This window comes from Sparus aurata, chromosome 12 (assembly GCF_900880675.1).
Source record: "Sparus aurata chromosome 12, fSpaAur1.1, whole genome shotgun sequence".
NCBI classification, from domain to species: Eukaryota; Metazoa; Chordata; class Actinopteri; order Spariformes; family Sparidae; genus Sparus; species Sparus aurata.
The window spans coordinates 14,985,733-15,005,205 of record NC_044198.1 but is presented as its reverse complement, the minus strand read 5'-3'; the positions used below and the strand labels follow the sequence as shown (position 1 = coordinate 15,005,205).

Below are 19,473 nucleotides of genomic sequence, written 5' to 3'. Positions count from 1 at the left end.
GGCAAACATGTGACTCAAACACCTGAGGTGACAAATCAGACGTCTCTTTCTCCCCCACTCTCTGCCCTCACTCTGTCTCTCCTGAGATGTCAGACATTTCAAAGGCGTTCATCGTTAGTGGAGACACGTCGTTTCCGACAGCAAAAAGGAGCGGAAGTGCCCAAGCTTTGGGCGACTCCGGATCTTGGGTTATGTGAGTCTCGGAGAAGATCATCCTCTTCACATGGGCACAAAGTGTCCCTTCATTCCCTCCTCTATCCTCTCCATTGTGCATCCTTCCCTCCCTCAGGCCCTAAATGGATGCTCTGTCATCTGCAGCAGAGCCGAGCCAGTTCAGAAGCTCAGCTGCACAAATTTAAGCATCGCAGGTAAAGATAGCTGCGCGTGCAAGCAAGAAATTACGCAAGAGCAACAACCAGAGAGGCTGCATGCTGCAGTTTAAACTGATGTCTGTGGTGCAGCTGATAATGTCAGATTGTTCTTTAATCTTGCCACATATTAGACTAATGATGGTGATCATGAAGACGTTTTTGAAAATAAATAAATAAATACATTTAAAAAAGCCTGTAACCTCAATTTCTGAATAAAGATTCCTTTGAGAGAGTTAGTTATAAAATATATATAATATCCTCAACCTTTGATTAAAAATTAATTCTGGGTTAATTTTTCAACAACAGTCAAATATATTGTGAGTCAAGGCCACCGTTACTTTTGCAGCACCACATATAGTAGAGCTGCATAGTAAATTAAAAATATGATAAAATCTGCAATATGGCCATGTGTGATAACCAGATCGCCGAAGCTGCAATCTTTTGATAAAGGTTAAATGCGTAATTACACCATCTGACCAACAGACTGTGATCTCCAGACGTAAGAAAAACTTTTTTTTAAATACAGATCACAACATATGTCAAATCATCATGATTTTAATAGTTTGCATCACTGAAAATGACAATTGTGATGCAAAAAGGATCATTTGCACTAATCATGAGTCATATCACGATCATCATATCTGTCAAATAATCACGCAGCCCTAACAAACACTCATTATTTTGTACGTGCCATGAAAGATTAACAGCAGTAACTTTAGGGAACTTGGCAGATGCAGCAGTTGTTCAGGTTGCTTCAGGACTGCCCTGCATTTCCATTTCCATTTTCCAAAGTCTGACTCTCAACCAGTGAGATTTTTTTAATGGGATGTGCAAAGTTTCACCACAAAACATTTCAGTGAAATTCCTAGTAAAAATGAACTCCATGCAATCTGCTCATAGGTGTCATTTACACTGGGGAAGCTGGGGAGGGTTTTGTTCCCATCAACTCATAACATTATCTTATGTTAAAAATGTTCTGAAGCATAGCATGCACCGAAGAATTTGAACAAACACATGAGAGAATGTTTTTCTCTCCAATAGCACCTGTAGTTGAAACTGGTTGCTGCTGATTATGGTGCAAAGTTTCATCCCAGGAACTGTACACTATAAAACACTATAAAACCCTACAACATGTTCAGGACGTCTGTTATTGTTCATCAGATGTGATCAGCAGGCTGTATAATCATTCTATCTTTTTTTTTCATCTGAACTCTGTTACCAACACAAAATGAAGCCCTTGAAGATGCCCTACAACTCAAAATGTATTTATCATTATTCACTAACCAATGTTAAACCCTGACATACACAGACAGAGAGAAGCACACAGACGATCTCTTTACATGACATCTCCCTGTCAGGTGGCATGTCTAAAGGGGGTAGAGGCCCAGAAACCCATAGAGAGCAGGGACAGCTTATGAATACTGACTAATTACCCATGTAGAGGATAGCAACAGAGTCCTGAACGTCCGAGAATCGTCATTATTGTGCCAAACACTTCCAGTGTTCTGTGTAGGATGAATAGTGGGCCCTTCTTTTCACAATATAAAGAGAAGGAAGGAAAACATATTGCATTTCAGGGCATCCTGTCAAGCTACAGTGTGCTGTTAAGTCAATACAGTGGCATGTAATACGGGTTTATTTGATCAATTAATGGCTAATTATGAAAGATGGTCAACACTGACACCTAGTGACAACAGCGGAAAGATTCTGGCCCCGGAACCTTCCTGTCCGAACTGCCGCTATCTTCGGAGTTATTAAGAAGCGGGACCGGGTTAGCCGATGCTAATGCTAAGCGCTAAGGCTGAGAAAGCTAACGTTGTTTACCCACAAATCCAGCTCAGTTTGTCGTCGTGAGTCTCATGTTCTTGTCTGTTTTTGGTCCGTATGGTGTCTCGCAAGCAGAAGCGGGTGTGGAGATACGTGGAGGAGGGCAGCCTGCTGAAGCTGAAGTCGTACCTGCGGAAGCACCGGGACCTGGACGTGAACTTCTCCCAGGGCAAGAGGGAGAGGGGCCCGCTGCACCTGGCCTGCTGCCTGGGAGACGACGCCGTGCTGCGGCTGCTGCTCAAACACGGAGCCGATGTCCTGCAGAGGGACCGTAAAGGAGACACAGCGTTACACACCGCAGCTAACAGGGCTCTTAAACACGGGAAAACAGGTAACAAGGACAGAGGAACAAGGGGAATTATAAAGGTTAACAGCCATCTGTTTTATTCTGGTTTTTGTTTTGTTTTTGCTTCAGCCTATGTCGACCTGGTTGTCCCCCTGAAGAAGAGCTGCCCAGAAGCTCTGACTGTTCCCAACAGTGCTGGAGTCACACCTGAAGACCTGCTGAACTGGCTGAGACAAAAAGAGGTGACAAAAGACATTTATATAACATTTACTAAAAAGTGTATGGCTGCTAACTAATGGTCATTGAAGTCGCTGAGTCTTTAAAATGTCAGAAATTTGAGAAAATGCCCTTGAACGCTTCACATTTGCCTTTCCACAAGCCAAAACCCTCATTTCTTACTATACTATATTTAATAATAAAGCTGAAAGAATTAGTTGATTAATTGATTGACTGAAAAATTGTCAGCAGATGTTTGGTTGTTTTATCTCTATCATTCTTATCACTTATTATTCAGCCCTCTCCAGGCAGCTGTTGTTTTTCATTCATATAAAAGTGGTATAAAAATAATTTCTTCGTGTTCTTCACAGACTGCATCAAACATGAGCCGTCCTTCTGAAAGGGACCCTGAGAAGGAGTGGCTGGAGAAGCTGTTTGGTGAATGCGAGGATGAATTCAATGAAACCTTTGGAGTATACGATGGTAAATTTAAACTTATCTTTTAATCTTGTCTTTAGTTTCCACTTTCTTTACATGGCAGTAACACTGCTGTGTTTGTTCCACAGCGGACGATTACCTTGCTGTTGATGACGACGATGTAGACTTCGGGGACTGGGCTGATCGCATCAGAAAAGAGTACTTCGATAAAAAGCATGCCGAAGCTCAGAGACTGGCTGCGTCGTCTTCTGGGTGGAAAAGAAGGAAGAGCAAACAAGAGAGGGAGCAGGAAGAGCAAAGCAACAAAGAGCTCCATGAGAGGCTGCAGAGGGAGCACGAAGAGTATCTGGCACGAGCGGCACGTAAAGAGGAAGAGACTCGGCTGGGTAAGAAGCGCAGGTACGAGGAAGGGTGCGCTGCTACTTTTAACGCTGGCTCGTCAGCTGGCAGCGCAAAGCTGAGCTACAACGACATCCCCTGGCCAGCTCCACGAGGAACGGTGCAGGAGATGGTGGATGTGATGCTGCACGGTGCGGACCGAAAGGACGTGCCGGTGTTTCGTAAAATTCTCCGGAAGCAGCAAACGCTGTGGCATCCTGATAAGTTTGCCCAGAGATGTGAAGCTCGGTTGGAGGAGAAGGACAAGCAGAGGATCCTGGACACGGTCACAGCTCTGTCGCAGGAGCTCAACAGACTGGCCCAGAGTCTGAGGACTTGAACTGATGCAAATCATATGTTGTGTGATTTTTGGAAGTAATTGTAAACTCTGTAAACTGGGATGCACCAATCCACTTTTCTTCCCATCTGGGTACCTAAGTTGGCATCGGACCGATTTTTTAATGTCAGTATTGTAATGGTGCAAAGACAGAATTAGTTACATTTATGTGAAATAAACAGTCCAGCTCAGTCTCGATCATTTGTAGTCATTTTATTTCCAGCGTTTCTGTCCTCAGACCTTGATCAGCTGACATCCATTCGTACAAACATCACCAGTAGCATTTATGTAAATATAAACGCAACCCCAGGAAAAACACAAATCAGAGCTGCAGCGCCTCTTTGCATGCATTCAAATTACGGCTTGTGAGCTCTTTTGAGTGCAAACAACACATACTGTGCTCCTCCTTGAAAACCGTAATCTTATGTTTACTAAGCAAAAGATGCAGTTATTTATACTGCCTGACACCATCATGCTCACGTAAAGGTTCTAACTATGGCCTTGTCTCATTGATAAAGTGCTTTTGTCCACAGGGGACGGAAGAATTAAGTTCCTTTAAGCTGTTTAATGTAGAAAATGTACCAGGAGGGCTCTAAAAGCATGTATGTTCCTCAGGTTAAATGTCAAATATTGAATCTTTATTTATCCTTTATTTCTTTTACTCATCCAGGGGAAAGATCTTGCTTTCCAGACTCATACAGCTGAATTTCAATCAAAATGAATTGCTTGCTCAAGGGCAAACCAACGGTGAAAATGCACAGATCTTTCCATCCAGTCCAGGAATGGACCTCGCAACCCCTCTTGATTGTGATTATTATTCCCTCTGCCTCTTGAAGTCGACTACTTATGTTCCCGGTGTGTAATAAAGAATAAATTGTGACAAAAACAACTGTCTAAAGAAAGTTTATGTAATTCAATGTGTTGACCTCAATCTGATCCGATTGATATTTTGATGATGTGAGTTTGAATTTTCAGGATTAAGACATCAGAAATAATCCCAACATAGTGTGAATATGTTTCGGTTGACAGCTGGATTTAAAAAAGAATGAAAGTGATAACATCCTTGGTCCTGTAAACCTGAGTGTCATTGTGTTGAGTCATGTGAGTCTGCAAACGGTATTTTTCCTCAAACGCAGAGCAGCATATTGTGTCTTTAAACGATGCTCGTGCCTGTGCGGGTTTATTAAAACACCCATTAATAGAAATAATGAGAACATTTGTCCTAAACATGCCTTAATTAACACGTATGCATTAAATACTCTAAATAAAGGAATTCACACACAAAGAAGGGCAGATGGTCGGCCCGCTTTCAGTGATGGAACAGAATATGAAGATGCGCTGGTTGCCAGGTTTGTCAGTCAGCCCCCTTTTTGTTTAGAAAAGAGTGTCCTTCACTAGTTTAAATTAAAACAGTCAAAGGAGTTAACCGAATTGTTTGCAGCCCTAATTATTTTATTGCTTTTATTTGAAAAAATTTGAAGCTGAAGGTGGATGAGTAATAATCCTCCTCTGCCTGGAATCATTTGGAAAATTGTCTGAATCTATGGAGGCAGGTCAAACTGTGCTGCTGCCTGTCTTGGCCAGCACTCCCATCGGAAAAAGGATATTTTTGATCTCAATGACACTCCTTTCCTGGTCAAATAAAATATGTAAAATATTTTTTTTTTTTTTAAATTCCCAACATGATTTCAAAACTAAATAATGATGGTCTGTCAGAGCATGCATTTGCTGATTAAATCATTATACACAATAAATCTAGGCTGGGGTGCCCAAACTTTTCCCCTTCGGATATAATTTTTTTTCCACTCCTTTGTTCATGACAAAAATAAATGTTGGGATAATCTTTCTAATCTCCATAGCATTTTATATTCATTCTTGAATAGAAAAGTATTTTTTGTATCTCACAAGCCCTTTGTTTGAGCTGCAAGAACTCTAGTCTGCTACAAGATGTTAAGATTTTCATTTTAAATATGAGTTACATTTTTTGCATGAATGGAAATTAAGTCTTTGTTGTTTAATTTACTTGTTTTTTTCATTTTCAAACTTGAATTTACATTTGAATATCGCTCTTTGAATATTTAATGTCAAACAACTTTCCCTTCCTTATTGAAAGGTGAACATTTTAGATAGATTAAATTATTAGCAAATGATAATACAAATTGAACTTGCATTTTAAGTTTTACTCAAATATAATATAATATAATATAATATAATATAATATAATGTGAAAACATATATAATGATCTTTTAAAATAACATTTTGATTCGGTGTGTACATAGAAGTTTGAATTGAAACCCCTGTGGGCTTCCGTACAAATGTACAGGCTCGAGAGCATCACAGGACTGATGTTGACACAGCGAGGTGTGAAGTGTATATATGTACAGATCATTTGCGTCCTTAACTGTGTCTGTCGGTCAGACCTCCAGCTTCATCCACCTCTACATCGAGGCAAACTCGATCATTTCCGCGGCTGTGAGCAAACCTGGCAACCCGGAGACGCAATCTGTGTCAATTGCCGGGCGACGTAGCGCGAATAAAGGCCGTGGTCTATTTCTGACTGTGGCTTATTTTAACGCGAGGCTGCCTTCAGCCTCATTTGTCTGCATGGCGGGTTGATGATTTATGTCTCCGGTTCTGCCTCTCCTGTTGCTCGCTCCTGTCCGGCCCGCGTCGCGTCGTCTCCCGTGTTTTTTTCCGCGCTGTGGTGATGATGACAGGTGTACAAGGTAAAGCGCCCACAGGATGACGCCTTTCTGTCTCGTCGCTCGGTGCAGAAGGGGCATCGCCGCCAGGGAGGCTTCTGTCTTTGTTTTCATATTGTTTTTCCACTAGACGTCGGCGGGTTTTTCTTTTGTTTTGTTTTTAGTGTTTTTGTTGTAGCTGGAAACAAAACGCGATGCGACGCGTAGAGACAGAATGAGAGACAGGTCTCCCCTCTGAACGTCACCGTTAACGGACGTAATTAATCCTCGGGGGTGATGTTAATTGGTTAAGGGGGTTAAAGCCACGCGACGACTCGGGGTGAATATTGTGATGTCCTATTTTTTCCTCTGCTGGTGAACGGCTCGTTGTGCAGGTTCAGTAGGCTACAGGCAGATTATCAGCAGGCGGAGGAGGAGGAGGAGGAGGCGGAGGTCTGTGTGGCAGATAAAGATGGTGTTTCGGAGTGAGGAGATGTGCCTGGCGCAATTGTTCCTGCAGTCCGGCTCTGAATATGACTGCATCAGTGAGTTGGGGGAGCTGGGGCTGGTCGAGTTCCGAGATGTAAGTAGAAAAGGCTGGAGCACTCATTTTTCATTTTTCTAAAGTCTGTGCGCCTCTAAAAATAGACCCAAACGTCCACGTCTATGTCACTGTAATAAAGGTGTCACGATGGACCCTTGTGGTTGCACATTGCAGTATAACCTGCAGCCACCTGACCTGTGGTGCTCCTCTGGTTTCAGCTCAACCCGAGTGTCAGCTCGTTCCAGCGGCGCTTCGTCAGCGAAATCAAGAGATGCGAGGAGATGGAGAGGATTCTGGGTAAGAGAGCAGCAAGCCGCACCTGGGAAGGGTCCATCATCATGTGACCGGGAGCACACACCTGGACAGATGTGTAACCGGGGGTAGTTTAAGTCAGGGCGTGGAGTGTGTTCTGTAAAAATGGCTCCCCTGGAGGTTTAGATGTTGCAGTTTGCTCTGACACCCCAGCATTAATTACCAGGAAACAAACCATCAGCATGTTTTCTGTGTGTGTGTGTGTGTGTGTGTGTGTGTGTGTGTGGACGCAGGCTACCTCCTGAGGGAGATCCAAAAGGCGAATATAGCTGTTCCAGAGGAGGATGAGAGCCCGCTCGCTCCTCCCCCCAGACAAGTCCTTGAGATCATGGTAAGTGTCGATTTAATCCACACATTTACAGAAAAGTGCCTGTGTAGCAGTGGAGGACTCAGGGTGTTTGAGGGGCAGGGGCCGAAGAAATACAAGGGGGCACCAGCTGAATGCAGTGGGGCACCAGCACGCAGAAAAAGTGATACATTTTGAATCTGGTCTTGGTCAGGAGGTTCTAGGTTCAGATGCGCAGTGGTGTTCTGGTTCTGTTCATGTTCAGATGTACACTTTACCTGTGTCATCTTTTTTCAAGCTCTTCAATGAAACTTAGAGTATTCTTGATTTTTTTCCTGGTGATGGTTGGTGTCACTTCTAGATGAAATCTGCCCAGGAAACGAACCGCGGTTTAGTTTCCGGCTGCCTGTACTCTGCCAGCTTTAGCACCTCCATGTAATCGCCAGTAATGGAAGATGAGAGAGACGTCCAGTTTGATCCATTGTGTCACTGACTTTCATATTTGTTTCAGCATGTAGCCCATCATTGCATCATTTTTCGTCTTATTTGTTGGCTTTTCTGACCGACCGCTACAGAATAAGTAGCACACATGCTGGAGAATGATTAGCAGGAGTTGTTCATGTGCTACAATTGTCTGGTTAACATCCAGGCTTCACTAAACTGGGAGAAAAGTTCATACTAGACGTGTGACAAGACTCAGGCAAGTAGTCCCAACTTCCTGTTAGGAAAGTCGAGTCACAGGTTGTGTCAAGTCCTCAGTGAAGCCCTCTCCAGGATACTGCAGTCTGACCTGCAGAATCTGGTCTTTGTAAAGACAGGATACAAGGTAGTAGTGCCTCTCTAATAGAGGTGTTGAGATTCTCCAGATGTGCGATTGCGATTTTAGTTTTGATTTTAAGGTCAGCAGTCAATCTGTTCTCGATTTAAAGCTTTCTTGCAGCACTGACGGTAACACCACTGTATCTAGATCAACCAGTCATCACTGGTTTTACGCCCGGAAGTTTGTTTCAAAGTTTGTTTTCTCAAACCTGGCCGAGGTAAATGATCTTACCGAGCAAATCAACAAAGATTGGTTCATCCTCTACAGGATCAGTTTCGGAAAGGTGCAGCTGCAGGCAACCGGTGAGCTAGTCGTGTCTCACCGAATTGTTTGAAGTGTTTTGTTTCTTTGAAAAAACCTGCAAGTAGGCTGAGGCGAAGAGGAAAAATACTGGGATAACTGCCAATCCTGCTTTCGATGTCAGTGACAAATAAAAAGGTCAATTTGATCAATTTTCAATGTAGAATCAAAATCGTGACACCCCAACTGTTTAATAATGACGTAAGTGGCTAATTTACCTAACCTGTTCCATAGGTATGAAAATAGATTGAATGTTTGTTATGATTATTATTATTTAATGAGATAAATGTAATCACACAAAAGACAAATACATTTACAAAACCCTTTTAAAGTCCTCTCACTCAAAACAATATTTGATCCTCATTACTTTTAAACAGTAGAATCCTGACAGCTAGACTAAAAGACTTTTTTTTTTTCTTTATCAATCCTATATCTTTAGATCCTGAGTGCCACTTTTATTATTTCATGTTCCAGATAAAAAAAAAAACTTTTGAATAAACATGATATATTTGACCTTTTTTATAAACACATCAGTAAAAATAATGTTGCAAATGCTGCTACAGAGACGGGTCATGTAGCCAATTAGCAGCATTTTTCATCACTATATATTTTCACCGCTAGTTCATATATGACAAATAATGCAAAGTGATTGATTCAACCTTATGTTAACCATTTTGGCAGAAACTTTTGTTGTAATTACTTCATTTGGAGGGTTTTTTGTCTACCCTATGTGGATTAAGCAATCTACAGTGAGAATATTTGATGTTTTCAAAAAAGTGTCCTAAGCTGCTGTTCGCTCTGTGTCGATGTTCAGGAGCAGCTCCAGCGGCTGGAGATGGAGCTCAGCGAGGTGGCCCGAAACAAAGACAAGCTGCAGAGGAACCTCCTGGAGCTCACCGAGTACACGCACATGCTGAAGATCACGCGGACCTTCATACACAGCCGCTCCAGAGTGAGTGTGTTTCCATTCAGCTCCTCATTATCACACAGACACACACACTGACCGACTGTCATAAGCTGCTTTTATTTTCCACAAACCAGCTCTGGAGTTTTTCGCATCTCAGGCCTCAAGATGCTTCCCTGCCCCTTGTGTCTTCTTATCACCGACGTGTTTTGTTTCACTGGGTGACAGAGGTGGAACTAGTGCCGACTTTAATTAATGACGCGCCCGCGGTGCAGCTGTTTACGAGCAGCACCTGACTCATCCAGGCCGCCGGGTTTAAACAAAAAAGCGATACAGCGACAATGAGAATATGTGAGACTAAACATCACATTCCAGCGGGTGAACGTCACGTCGGCTTTGTGTAGATCAGAACCATGTAAAGGCACGGTTACTGTAAGCTGTCGTGAATGAAACATGCTCCTTTTTATAATTAGCATGAGGCTCTTGGTCCCCAGTATGAAGAATTCCCCACGATGGAGACGGACTCGGTGACGGGATGCACCGGCATGCAAAGACTCGGAGCCAAGCTGGGGTGAGCTGCAAAAAAACGTGGCATTTACCACCACAAAGCAGGACGTTAGAGTATCTAGATTAGGAAATGAACCTTCAAACCTGATGCGACCTCTCCTGGCTGTAGGTTCGTGTCGGGCCTCATCCAGCGGGTGAAGGTGGAGGCCTTCGAGCGCATGTTGTGGAGAGTGTGTAAAGGCTACACCATCCTCAGCTACGCGGAGGTGGATGAGAACCTTGCTGATCTCGACACGGTGAGTCATATTGGACAGAGACGTTTGAATCGAAAGGTTGTGATTGACGCGAGGCTTTATGTAAATCTAACAATCTGACACACTTCATCCACTAGGAAGAGGTTCAAGTAGCTGGTTCCCTTTTTTTTTGATTGGCAAAATAGCCGGATTTGTAAAGCTTTAACCTCACAAATCTCCTCAATCTTTTTATTTTATTAATTCTATTAGAAAAGAGCAGTATAAAACAGATGAGTAGATATTTTTAGCCGACTGTTGCTGGCTCAAATGACGAACATCACCGAAGCAGGTTAGAGCTCCTGTAGATAAAGTCTGCAATGGCTAAAATGTCAGCGTCTGCTCCCTGGTGTTTTCTGCAGCTGGCATCTGCATTCAGCCAAAGATCACTTGTAAATACATGTAAAAGACACATCTATGGCAGCCGAGTGATTATATTTAATGACCTATTTCAAGATCATTATTACAATGATGTTGTCGTTTTCAGGATAACATAGCTCGTTTGCTCATGGGTTGATTTATCTGGAGATAACAAAAGGCCAATTTCTTAATATAACGAGATAATTTATCACAAGACGTCAGCTCAGTCAGTAGATGTGTAAGCAGCTGGAAATGCTTTCATCATCCATTCTGTGTAGAGACAGGGCAGAATCAGACAATAAGGCTTAGATACAGTGGTTTAAACAGATGTGTTACTGTCCAGTTGGCTACGACCAAAAGAGTTCTCGTTGTTGGCATAGGGAACAATAACCACTCACGTTGGATTAAGATAAAGTACGGGGCTCGATGAGTAATTACGTGCTTCATCTGTGTTGTTTCAGGGTGAGATTAGCAAAAGCGTTGTGTTTCTCATCTCCTTCTGGGGAGACCAGATCGGACAGAAAGTTCAAAAGATCTGCGACTGGTAAGAGCGATTCCATCACATGACTGTGCCGTCCTGCACCTGTGGTCATTCTCCTTCAGTACCAGCATACTCGCCTGTCTTTCTCGCCCTCAGCTACCACTGCCATCTTTATCCCCACCCTGAGAACGATGAGGAGCGGGCAGATGTGTTGGACAGCTTACGGACGCGCATCCAAGACCTCAACAACGTAGGACTCGAGAAACGTTCAACACACATACACGTTCTCAGTGAGTTTGTGCTAAGTGTCGTGTTCCTCCAGGTGCTGCACCGCACTGAGGACTACTTGAGGCAGGTTCTGCAGAAGGCCTCGGAGTCGGCCTACAGCTGGGTGGTGCAGGTGAAAAAGATGAAGGCGATCTACCACATCCTGAACCTCTGCAGCTTCGACGTCACCAACAAGTGTCTGATCGCCGAGGTGTGGTGTCCCGTCAGTGACCTGGCAAACCTGCGGGGGGCTCTGGAAGAGGGCTCGGTGAGTAAGAGGAAGAAGTGTCAGGGCTGATTATGCTGTGATCATGATGAATTAACAGTGTTATACTTCCACTGTTGGGAACAAATGCACTGAAGCATCCCTGGCTGAACGATGATCGAACTCTCTTGATAGGCTCTATTCATCATTTTGTAGCTCCAAAAAACAACCAAAATATTTACAAATATCTATGAAATGTCTCTTTTTATTTTTTGTTAACTCATTTTTTTTAACCCTCCCTGCTAATGTCAACCAACAGCATAATAAAATTTTGCGGGAGGGTGATCCCAGCTAATTCTGCCAAAGACCCCCTTAGATCTGACATCCCATTGTTGTACAAAGGTCCACAGTCCAGACTTAAGGCTGTATTCAGACTAACTCAGGCAGTGAAGCGATTAGTGTAGCAGTCTCCATTTGGTCGGTCACCTGGAAAGAGCTCAGTTTTTGTGTCCCAGCTTCGGCACAACAACTCTTCCAGAGAGGCTTTATCCATCCACAGCAAGTTTGTGTTCCTCCTTTAATGCCGGTGCGTTCCCCTGGTAGCACGATGTTGTTTGAGGCACCAAGCAACACGATAGAAACTCTGAGCGATTCTGGCGGACCTCTGAATTGTTGTGCATGTGTCTTTTTGTTGGCCTACGCGACAGTGTCTGTTTCACCCTGACAGAGAGCGTGTCATGTCAAGCAACAACTTCCATAGATAAGAGAGGCTATAAGCTTTATTTATAATGTCATTTCATACATTTAGTGTAAACTGCATTCACAACAATACTGTTTACAAGCTTGTGGCCTGTGTGACTGGGGGATGTTGGGTCGCTGTTCTACAAAAGATGATTCTATTTCGACTTTTCCCTGCAGGCGACCCCTGTGATCTGCACAGACGCAGCCTAAATCCCACTATCCACACTCAAAATGAATCAGAGGACTGGTGTTTTTTTCCGCAACACCTGATTTTGTCTCAATAAGGCTTCAGTCAAACGGAGAGATCATGCTTCTGCTGGTTTAGCTCCAACACTGTGGAGCAAACTCAGTTTTAGATCAGCTTAATCAGGACCACAAGCATGTATAGACTGACATCTTTATATCCTTTTTATAATGTTATAGTCCTGTGGTTTGATGTGTTTTGTTATATTTCTCGATTTTTGTCCGTCTCTCTTGTGAAGCACCTCGTAACTCTGGTTTTGAAGGAAATATGGAAATAACAGTCGACTTTCTTACATTTGATCTGATGCACCAAAAGCAGCCTCTCGTAACACAAAGCATCGATATTGCAGCCTCATTTTATAGCCTTATAAATCGATTGGATTCAGCAGTAAGAAAACGATCTATTTTTCAGAGGGGTGTTTGCCCTCTTGAGCTAATTATGAGACTAATTTTTTGCCTCTTAATTGAATTGCCGTTGCTTATCAGCTGCTCGGGGCTGTAGCTGCATCCCTAAGACGTGTTTGTCATTCTCTTGCATCGATACTGGCAGCAGGCATTCTGGATGACTCCCTGTCCTGTGCCACTCCATCTGTTGTATTTTGGTTTTTTTTGCATTATTGGCTGCTTCATTTGTTGTTGCCACAGTTAGTGTTTACTTCACTATATGCCAGCAAATCCTTCTGCATATATGGCTGCATGATTGGCTGCTTTGAGATGAGATTTCTCGCCCAGAGCGCACTAGAGACAAACTTTCCAGTCAATGAATCGCTCGAACCTGTGAATGTTTGACACGAGATCCAGAAAAAAGCTTCTCGGTGTGTCAATGGGTGACACATCACTGATTTCCGTGGTGTCCTTTTGTCATTTTTTAAACAGAGAAAAGGTGATGCCACCGTGCCGTCCTTCGTGAACCGCATCCCGAGCACCGACACTCCGCCCACCCTGTTGAGAACCAACAAGTTCACATCCGGCTTTCAGAGCATCGTGGAGGCTTACGGGGTGGGGGACTATCGCGAGGTAAGCCCAGGTAAGAACTCACACTCCGTCTTCTACAGAACAAACTTATTCTTTAGTGTTTCCTCTCTCTGGAGAAGTCCATCAAGTACGGCATGTTTCTCTCACTGGCAGCTCCCTACACCATCATCACATTCCCCTTTCTGTTTGCTGTGATGTTCGGCGACCTCGGCCACGGGATGGTAATGAGCCTCTTCGCCTTGTGGATGGTGCTGACGGAAAAGAATCAGAAGAAGAAACGGTCCAGTAATGAGGTAGGAACGAGTCGCTCCAATCATCCATAATGCAGGGACTGATAGACGTAAATTAGTTTAAGCTGATAGCCGCGTCTCTGTCGGTCCTAGATATGGGCGACGTTCTTCAGCGGACGTTACATCATCCTGATGATGGGGCTTTTCTCCATTTACACCGGCCTGATATACAATGACTGTTTCTCCAAGTCCCTCAACATATTCGGCTCTGGCTGGAGCGTTAAGGCTATGTTCACTAATCAGCAGTGGACGTGAGTTATCAGGAAATAAAACACACTCTGAAACAGAATTGTGGTTTATGTGTTTATGTGTTTTTATGACTGATGCACACCTCTCTTTCACGTCGCAGAAACAAAACCCTCCAAACAAACGCTCTGCTCACATTAGACCCTAATGTCAGTGGTGTTTTCAGCGGTCCGTATCCATTTGGCATCGATCCTGTGAGTAAATGAACTCAGATACTACTCTCCTGACATAATTGGACCCTGTATCATTTGCGCTGAGACGCTTTTTAATATGCCATCAGATCTGGAATATGGCGGTGAACCGACTGTCCTTCCTCAACTCCTACAAGATGAAGATGTCAGTTGTTATTGGGGTCATCCACATGAGCTTTGGAGTGGTGCTGAGTGTCTTCAATCACTTGTGAGTGACTCGAGATAGAAGTCCCTTGCACTTTTACTCAACAGCCTCCATCAGTGTCAGGCATCATCAGCATGTGCAGATAAAACTGAATTTGAGTGTGTTTGATGAATATATACTCTGAAGCAGTACTAAGGCAAAGCTGTTATTTGAGCTAATTGCTAACATGCTCAGAATAACAATGCTAACGTGCTGGTGTTGATTGCTGTGTTTACTGTCAAAATGTATTATGCTATGATTTGCCAACTAGAAAATGGCTTATACTTGCATAGCCTCATCGTAGCACCAGAGAAAAGTCACCAAAGTCAGTAGGCTTTCTCATCTGGGAACATTGAGTGTCTGTACAAAATTATGTTCCAATCCATCAAGTAGATTTTGAGATATTTCACCCAATAACTGAACAATCTGACCTGCCACTGGCAGCATAAAATTAGTCAGAGAACCACCAAAGTCATTAGTATTCATCATGACAGTACCAAATCCCATTACAATCCTTTAAATAGTTGCCGAGACATACATATATAGAGAGCAGTGCTGCTAGTGTGCCTGAAAACCCATCAGTCAGCCACACTACATGCCACTGGGTGACATGTCCCTTCATTTCCATGACCATGGACACTGTAGTTTATGTTTGAGTCAATCCCACATAGTCCCGCTGCCATAAATACTTTCTAGAGTGCCAAAACTGCTTCAAAGAATAATCCCCCAACAGAAACAATTTACTGCTGATTAAGTTATATTTACAAAAGAACTGCAGTGCCCAGCTGTTCATGGGAATTATTTTGATGTATGTCCTCCTCAGTAGGGTCCAGTGGACTCGAGGCTGAGAGCCACAGACTGGGAGTCAAAAGTCAGAAAGAGCTCCAGATGAAGACATCTGTTCTGTTAATGGAATTTGTTGATGATAACCTGTGGAAATATCTCATACAGAACTTCCATCCACATATAATGTATTTTTTTAAACCATATTGTTGTTTGTTTATTAAGCTGTCTGATCATTAATATCATGTAATATAACTTTCTTTACTCCCATCGTTTGTTCTCTCCCCTCAGGCACTTCAGACAGAAATTTAATGTCTATCTGCTGTTTCTTCCTGAGCTGCTCTTCCTGCTCTGTCTCTTCGGTTACCTGGTCTTCATGATTTTCTATAAGTGGCTGGCGTACGGCGCACGAGACTCCAGCCAGGCTCCAAGCATCCTCATCCACTTCATCAACATGTTCGTCATGCAGGGGAAGGACATGACACCTCTCTACCCAGGCCAGGTATGTGTTGACAATTGTATCATCTGAAGAAAAACTGATTTTTTTCCTTGTTAACGCACGTTTGTTATCTTGATCCAACAGACTGGGCTGCAGATTTTCTTAGTCCTGGTAGCGATGCTGTCAGTCCCCGTGCTGCTGTTAGGAAAACCTCTTTACTTGTACTGGCTGTACCGAGGAGGCAAAGGCCTGCGCAGACGCAGAGTATGTCTCATCACATATATTCAAAATATGGTCACACGTGCAATCTAACGAGCTTTGGGTTCATTTGCCAATAAAATCACTGCTGTCGCGTCACCTCAGGGTTATGAGAGGGTGAGGCGTGTGAGTGAGGACGACAATTCCACAACACCATCCTATGAGGAGGATGAAGAGGAGGGACTTGATGAAATGACCAGCAGAGAAGCTCTTCCCAAAGAGGTCAGAGGTCCACCACCATCCTGCCTTTACATGTGAAATGCGTTTTTAAAAGACAACTTCTCACCCCAATTTTGGGTGAACTGTTCCTTTACACTTCATCTCATCAGTATGAATATGCTGTGACAGGTTAACATATTTATTTAAACTGATTTGCAGTTTGACTTTGCGGACGTGCTCCTGTACCAGGCCATCCACACCATAGAGTACTGCCTGGGCTGCATCTCCAACACCGCATCATACCTGCGTCTCTGGGCGCTCAGCCTGGCTCACGCCCGTGAGTACAGTACTCTTCTTCTACTTTGAACTCTTTACTTTACACTTGAATTAATATTTGTGTTGCTTCAGAGTTGTCGGAGGTGTTGTGGTCCATGGTGATGCGCCTGGGCCTGAGGATCACCACGAGAGTCGGGGTGGTGTTTCTGGTCCCCGTGTTCGGCCTCTTCGCCATGCTCACCGTCTCCATCCTGCTGGTGATGGAAGGTCTGTCGGCGTTCCTTCACGCTCTCCGACTTCACTGGTGAGTCTCATCATACCGACTGATCCCGACGATCACAATCATTCCTATGTTCAAGGATATAATATAAACATTGTGATATGAGACTAAAATATCAGGAAGGATTGCGTCTACTTAAGTTAGTCCATTATTTTCTCTATGAACTGATGGAGCTTTTGATCTGTTATAAGAAAATGGTGGGAAATTACAATCACAATCTCCCCAAATTAGAGACGATGACTTCAAATGTGCTTGTTTTGTTTGGAATAAAAGTCCCAAAACCAACAGACATTCAATTATCTATTAAAGAAGACAACTATCCAGCAAATATCAACTTTCGTCAGGCTGAGGGGGGATCTGAGGCGTTGTTGATTTGAAGCATCACTCCAACGATTGATGCATTATCAAAACAACACGACATCTATTATGTTCTGTCAGCATCTATTAATCGACTTGTGGTTTCAGCTAATATACATTTATTATGGTATACTTTCAATCAAATCTTTTCCTACTCTGTAAGACCGTGTGATTCAGGTCATTTTCTGAACTTTTCTTGACTGTTCTTGATGAATTAAATAGACGTAAAGCCCTTTTTAATTAGCGAATGATGAGTCTTTAAAATGTACTTTCATCATTAAGATTGAGACGCACGCTTTAATTTCAGGGTGGAGTTTCAGAACAAATTCTACCACGGGACCGGTGTCAAGTTCGTGCCCTTTGACTTCTCCCTCCTGCCCTCCGTTTTCGAACAAGACGGCCTGCTTTAAAAACTACGGACCCTGAAGTACTGCACACGGGCGGAGGGCAGACTTTCTGTGATCTGGACGGATGCCGGAAGCAGGAAGAATTCACACTGTGATAAACGACAACAAACCTTCAAGACAATGGATTGAAGCTCACTCTTGTAGCAACGTTTTTCACCACGACAATTTTTAAAAGTGTTCTCGGCTGTGCTGACTGCCTTACTACTGTACCCAGCAGACCTCTGAGTATACAGAGGCTCAAAAATTTCTTCTCGTTCCGTTCATGATTTCAGTTTTGTGGGCGAGATGTCGCTCAGCACTACTTGTCACACCAGTTGAGTGGATCTTTTCATTTGCTTTGTGCTGTGTAAACTGGTTTTGGATGATTTACGACATGGTATTTAAAATAAACAGCTATACAGTGCAATGTAAAGTTCAAATATGTTACAACTATTGAAGTTCATATCAAGCATCCTGACGTAGTGCCATAGAGATTTATTTCGGATGATGATATGGGGATGCCTGCAGGTTGTTTTTTTTCCGTGATGAGACAAATCCCGCAGGCATTGAAATCTAAAGAAAGGATATAAAACATGACAACCCTTTTTTGTGAGGCATAATGTCACAAAGCACTTTGCAGAAATGATTGTACAATGAAAAGTTTTCACTTTTGACTGTGATGATGCCAAATGAAAATAATCCTCAACCGTTAGCTGTTTGCTTATTTACTTATTAGCGCATTTATTTCAAGTTAACCTCCCCTGTAATCGATAGGAAAAATATCAGATACTCCAGAAAAAAAATCAAGAAGCCTTAGGTCTTTCTTTGATGATACTGCTCGTTGCGTTCGTTAATGATGATTAATCATGGTATTTATTTAAATTATTGTCTGTACAAGAGTCTAATATTTTACCATTTTGATGTGTTGAATAAAGGTTTCAAGAAACGCAAGCATATACAGCTTTGGTGCCGGTGTGGTTTTATTTAGTTGTTCACTGATTTTTGATTTTTGATTTTTTTTTACAGGAAAAACATTCCTGATTGTTTACTTCAACATTACTCCATGTTTACTCCGGACCCAGTGCAGCACTCACCTCATTTGTTCTTTATTATATCTGATTTGTGAGAAATTCTTCCAGTTGTAATTTCAACTTTCTGTGATCAAACAGGTTCATCAACATTTTAAACAACATAATATTGTAGGTCATTAGTCATCAAGTTTTGAGAAAACCATAATATCATCATGTTATCATGGCACAACACAATTATTATTATTATTACAATTATTGGTTATGATCCTAAAGAAATGAAACAGCAGATTTGTCTGGGTAGAACAATCGCTTTATTATGATAACATGAAAACTTTGTCCTTTATTTTTTGATAATAACAAAATGTTTGTGCTATAATAGATGTTAATTTTCTATTAAACACTACACTGCCACAACCCTAATCCCAAATGTTATACTTCAAGGCTTTAGAAGCTCTTTAATCATTTGAGGTGGCATTCAATCAATGATGTGAGCATAAATCAAATGTAAATGCTTTCTAATTTTGTAGACATGTCATATCCTCTTAAAGGCATAATTATCTGTGGGACTTTTCATTTGGCAACAAGCTGCCAGCCACCCACAATCAGATATACTGCCATTGTTTGATGAAATATGTTCTTTTTTTTTTTTTTTATTACAAAGGTGTATGGTTTTAATATCATCTTGGATTGATGATGCGATTCAGCAGACTGACAGAGGGAAAAACTGAATGAAAAACTATAAGCTAATGATATAAAGTGGACCTGCCTGGCTTATTGCTGACAAAGGTGTCAAGATTATTTTTTTAGGCTTTTTTTTTTTTTA

At 42.5% G+C, this 19,473-nt stretch overlaps 2 protein-coding genes across 3 annotated transcripts; both read left to right on the top strand.

Annotated features, from left to right (window-relative positions):
• Positions 1-2,120: 2,120 nt before the first annotated feature.
• Positions 2,121-4,052, top strand: nfkbil1 (nuclear factor of kappa light polypeptide gene enhancer in B-cells inhibitor-like 1). Its single transcript, XM_030434656.1, has 4 exons — positions 2,121-2,529; positions 2,614-2,726; positions 3,072-3,183; positions 3,267-4,052. The coding sequence occupies exons 1-4, from the start codon at positions 2,256-2,258 to the stop codon at positions 3,854-3,856; spliced, it is 1,089 nt and encodes a 362-aa protein (XP_030290516.1). The 5' UTR covers positions 2,121-2,255; the 3' UTR covers positions 3,857-4,052.
• A 2,155-nt stretch (positions 4,053-6,207) lies between these two features.
• atp6v0a2a (ATPase H+ transporting V0 subunit a2a) lies at positions 6,208-18,579 on the top strand. Of its 2 annotated transcripts, none has more exons than XM_030436610.1 (20): positions 6,208-7,118; positions 7,298-7,376; positions 7,625-7,722; positions 9,612-9,749; positions 10,196-10,272; positions 10,378-10,504; positions 11,320-11,402; positions 11,496-11,589; positions 11,662-11,874; positions 13,672-13,822; positions 13,924-14,063; positions 14,154-14,311; positions 14,410-14,500; positions 14,587-14,705; positions 15,756-15,966; positions 16,048-16,167; positions 16,267-16,383; positions 16,540-16,657; positions 16,729-16,900; positions 17,541-18,579. In XM_030436610.1, the coding sequence occupies exons 1-20, from the start codon at positions 7,008-7,010 to the stop codon at positions 17,641-17,643; spliced, it is 2,520 nt and encodes an 839-aa protein (XP_030292470.1). In that variant the 5' UTR covers positions 6,208-7,007; the 3' UTR covers positions 17,644-18,579. The 2 variants fall into 2 exon arrangements, with proteins under 2 accessions (XP_030292470.1, XP_030292469.1); XM_030436609.1 differs by having other exon boundaries at positions 6,209-7,118; positions 10,175-10,272.
• Positions 18,580-19,473: the final 894 nt, after the last annotated feature.

Excerpts from the sequence above, each read along its gene's own strand:
- nfkbil1 (XM_030434656.1), top strand. The coding sequence starts at position 2,256 with ATGGTGTCTCGCAAGCAGAAGCGGGTGTGGAGATACGTGGAGGAGGGC. Across the intron at positions 2,530-2,613 it reads TCTTAAACACGGGAAAACAG|CCTATGTCGACCTGGTTGTC; the intron begins GTAACAAGGACA and ends TTTTTGCTTCAG. Across the intron at positions 2,727-3,071 it reads ACTGGCTGAGACAAAAAGAG|ACTGCATCAAACATGAGCCG; the intron begins GTGACAAAAGAC and ends TGTTCTTCACAG.
- atp6v0a2a (XM_030436609.1), top strand. The coding sequence starts at position 7,008 with ATGGTGTTTCGGAGTGAGGAGATGTGCCTGGCGCAATTGTTCCTGCAG. Across the intron at positions 14,501-14,586 it reads ATCCATTTGGCATCGATCCT|ATCTGGAATATGGCGGTGAA; the intron begins GTGAGTAAATGA and ends ATATGCCATCAG. Across the intron at positions 16,168-16,266 it reads AAGGCCTGCGCAGACGCAGA|GGTTATGAGAGGGTGAGGCG; the intron begins GTATGTCTCATC and ends GCGTCACCTCAG.